The sequence below is a fragment of the Fragaria vesca genome, linkage group LG5 (assembly GCF_000184155.1).
Source record: "Fragaria vesca subsp. vesca linkage group LG5, FraVesHawaii_1.0, whole genome shotgun sequence".
In the NCBI taxonomy this organism is placed as follows: domain Eukaryota; kingdom Viridiplantae; phylum Streptophyta; class Magnoliopsida; order Rosales; family Rosaceae; genus Fragaria; species Fragaria vesca.
In genome coordinates this window covers 12,364,006-12,367,408 of record NC_020495.1, presented here as the reverse complement: position 1 = coordinate 12,367,408, position 3,403 = coordinate 12,364,006, and the positions used below count along the sequence as shown (strand labels likewise).

The window sequence follows — 3,403 nt, the reverse complement described above, 5'->3', positions numbered from 1 at the left end:
GGTTGGAGTCGGGTTCGGATGTTTCTGAAAAGGATTTGGGTTGGGAGAGAGAGGGGGCGGAGGGGAGGGGGGAGGAGGAGGAGGGTGTGGTGGTCAAGGGCGGCGGAGGAGAGGGAGAGGAGGAGAGTGAAAAAGAAGAGATGGGAGGTCTTCTTCTCCTCCATTTTGTTTGGGCGGTGGGGAAGTGGGGAGATGAGGGAGAAGAAGTGGGAGAGAGAGTGAGAGGCCGGAGACGATGAAGGAGCTGAAGCCGGTCATCTCAGCAACTTAACAGTCTTCTTTAACGGTCAATTGACGACAAGAGCAAATCAGTCAAGAATTCAAAGTATAAGGGTATACCAGTTTAAAAAAAAAGTGAGGGACAAAACTGATTTTAGGTATAAACTACAGGGTGTCACAAGCATTTACTCCATTTAACTTTATGTAAATAATGTAAATAAATATGGTCAATTTGTTCTTAATGTTGTAATCTTAATTTAACTTTATGTAAATAATGTAAATAAATATGGTCAATTTGTTCTCAATGTTGTAATTTGATTTATATAAATTATGATTTATGTTCAAGTAGATGTAAAATAGGGATAAGATAAACATCCCAGTACCATAACTTGTCCTCACAAATAAAAGAAAATCAGATATGGTTGAAAAATGAATAAAACCAAACAGATGACAGATTAATGTACTTTTTCTATGGAACTTTCTTGGCACGTACAGATTTTTCTTATTAGTTTCCATTGAACAACAACATCAAAAGAATATGGCTTAAAATAGCGCCAACAGGGCACAAATTGAGGAACACACCTAAATATGAATCCAAAATATGGGTGTGACCAGAGCTACATGATTACTGTTTCTCCTCCTTCTCGTCCAACTTCTTCTGAATCGTCTCAATGAAGCTCATAATGGTCTCTAAACCCTTTTCATCGAGTCTTGGTATCGTGTGGCCCTTGGGATGATGAATCACTGAAGGATCCACGCAGTTTTCCAGCAGTTCAAGTCCATATTGCTTCAAGAAGTCCATCTCTCCTGCAATATTTAGACAGTTTTGTCAAAACCAGTAAATTTAAATGCTGGTATGGTATACCAAGAATTTCAATATTAGGCTCCGGGAAAGGACTCATTTCCCCTTTTTATATGCAGTGTGCTGACAACTGTGACTCAGTCTCATGTGTACAGAATTAGAGAAATTATATGTTCCATATGACTTCTTAGAAGAGTTTTTTATTTTACATGTATTGAGTTGTGATTTGTTAGTATTGATGACGAGCCTTGTTTGTTTCCAATACAGTCAAAAAAAAAAAAAAGAGAAGGAAAAAAAGAGCTGCATATAAGCCATTACATAGTTCCTCATGGTAAATATTTCAATAGAAGATAGGATTCTCATGCAAAAATTTCCGTAGAAAATAGGCTACTAATGCTAAAAAATTTCAAAGTAAATAAGGTTCTCTTGCTAAACATTTCACTAGAAAATATAGGATTATCATGCTAAATTGTGACTGCTAATGAAGAAAAGCCCAACACTCCCATCAAAATAGGTTTTGCTTATTTGAAATATAACTTGTGTGATTGCAAACATGTACTGATTGTACTCTATAATTTGGTAAGGAATGAGTTAGGGACACATGTCTATACTACCGAACTATGTAGCCGATTTTGGATCTAAGTTTCATCAATTTACTACTGAAACTCGACCAAACAAACAAAACAGAAATTACCTAAAAAGTGAAGAGACGGAATTTGAATCGGAGTGGAATAAGCATTTTCAACCACGGTAGGCGACCTGAATTTTGCCCCTCCAATTATTATCAAGAACTTAATTTTAGGTACTTTGGTCAATGCCAAACCCTACAATCAAACAAAGAACAAATCAATATAACTAACAACAACAAAAAAATATCACCGTCATCTTCAATACAGTTTTCAGAACTTGTCATTTTCTTTCAGTCATTGTCAATTACCTTTGCTTGTAGACCAGGCAGAGCAGCTGACAGTATTGCCCCCTGCATTATTCACAAGAACAACCAGTTAAATCAATTTAACATCAGAAAGACTAAGAATTAAGCTAAACATTATTCTCAAATTGTGTTATTTTCAATTTCTTGTAGGAAAAGTGCTGAAAGTAGAAAAAAAGAAACCTGGGAAAAACCAAGTAGCCCATCAAAAGGTCCATTCTTGACCATGTAATCTTCAATGAATTCAAGACACTCGTCAAAATTTGTGTACTCCGAAAATTCCTGAAAAAAAAAAAACCATCAAAATTTGTAACCCAACAAGATTATAAGACGACAAAGATTTAGGAAAACACAGTTGACCTTGTTGAACTGGAACCACTCGTAATAAGGAGGATCGAAAATGCCTTCGACCTCGGATTTTCCAATGGCCGGAAAAGGCGCATCGAGAAAGTCGAGGTCGAAGTGCCGGAGCACCGACTCCGGCCACTTGTTACCGAGTTGGGTCTTGAGGATCAGGCCGCTGGTTCGGAACCCATGAAGGCAGAGGAACCTGGGTTTCCTCGAAGCGGCACAACCCTCGCTTCCCATGTTGTTGCTGCTGTTGGTTTTCCTTGTCGTTTCGGAAAGGTCAAGGCTTTGGTTCTTGTTGGTGTTCTTGTCAGTTCCGCTAGTGCGGGAGGCGGAGGATTTAAAAGGCAGTAGGGGCTTGGAGGAAACGACGTCGTGTTGGATTTGAGTCCGTGAAATGCGAATGGAGTGAAGGGAACGATGGGGAATAAATAGGGTGCGTTGTCCGCGTGGCGGAAACGACGGCTGAGAATGGGTGTGGGGTTGGACTGGAGGGTGGGTGATGTATTGGATGACATCAGAGAGGGGGGAAGACGAAAGGAGAACGCAGGTTTTGACCCGCGTGGGAAATGCAGCCCCTCTTCTATGTGGGAGAAAGGAGCAATTGGTAGTTTGATACAAGTCTCCCAAAAAGAAAGGGACAATTGGTACTTTGAGCACCTATTTGATAGTGTTGTTGTGTTGGCCAAATTGCTCGTTCGTCAGGAATTCTTGTATGCACGGTAGTGCCATTTCACGGTACAATCAACATGGGTTTGTCTCAGTTTGAAATAGATCCATCAATCAACATATATCCAAAAGATGTTCAGACGTTTTAGTATGGATATGGTCCATCCTTTGAGCACTAATATAATCGGTCGCAGCTTAGATTCAATAAGAGATCTGTTTCTCCAAGGGTTGATGATGAAGATGTTTTAAAAGCTGAAGTGTTGTACGGTTGTACCTAAATGAGATAATCGTGTTATTTTACTTAGCTCAATACACGACACTCGACATATCATTTGTTGTGAACTTGTTAGCTTGGTTTAGCTGTATAAGGACAATCTTTTGTTACTTAAAGAGATGATTGATATGGGCATGTTTTATCTCTATAGAGAATACGG

The 3,403-nt window shown here is 39.3% G+C and overlaps 1 protein-coding gene across 1 annotated transcript; it reads right to left on the bottom strand.

Annotated features, from left to right (window-relative positions):
- Window positions 1-658: 658 nt before the first annotated feature.
- LOC101310127 (UPF0483 protein AAEL000016-like) lies at window positions 659-2,699 on the bottom strand. The gene is made up of 5 exons (XM_004299649.1): window positions 2,313-2,699; window positions 2,136-2,234; window positions 1,959-2,000; window positions 1,716-1,845; window positions 659-1,026 (listed from the first exon to the last, which is right to left on the bottom strand). Exons 1-5 carry the CDS (start codon window positions 2,538-2,540, stop codon window positions 845-847), a joined length of 681 nt encoding a protein of 226 aa, XP_004299697.1. The 5' UTR covers window positions 2,541-2,699; the 3' UTR covers window positions 659-844.
- Between the last annotated feature and the right edge of the window lie 704 nt (window positions 2,700-3,403).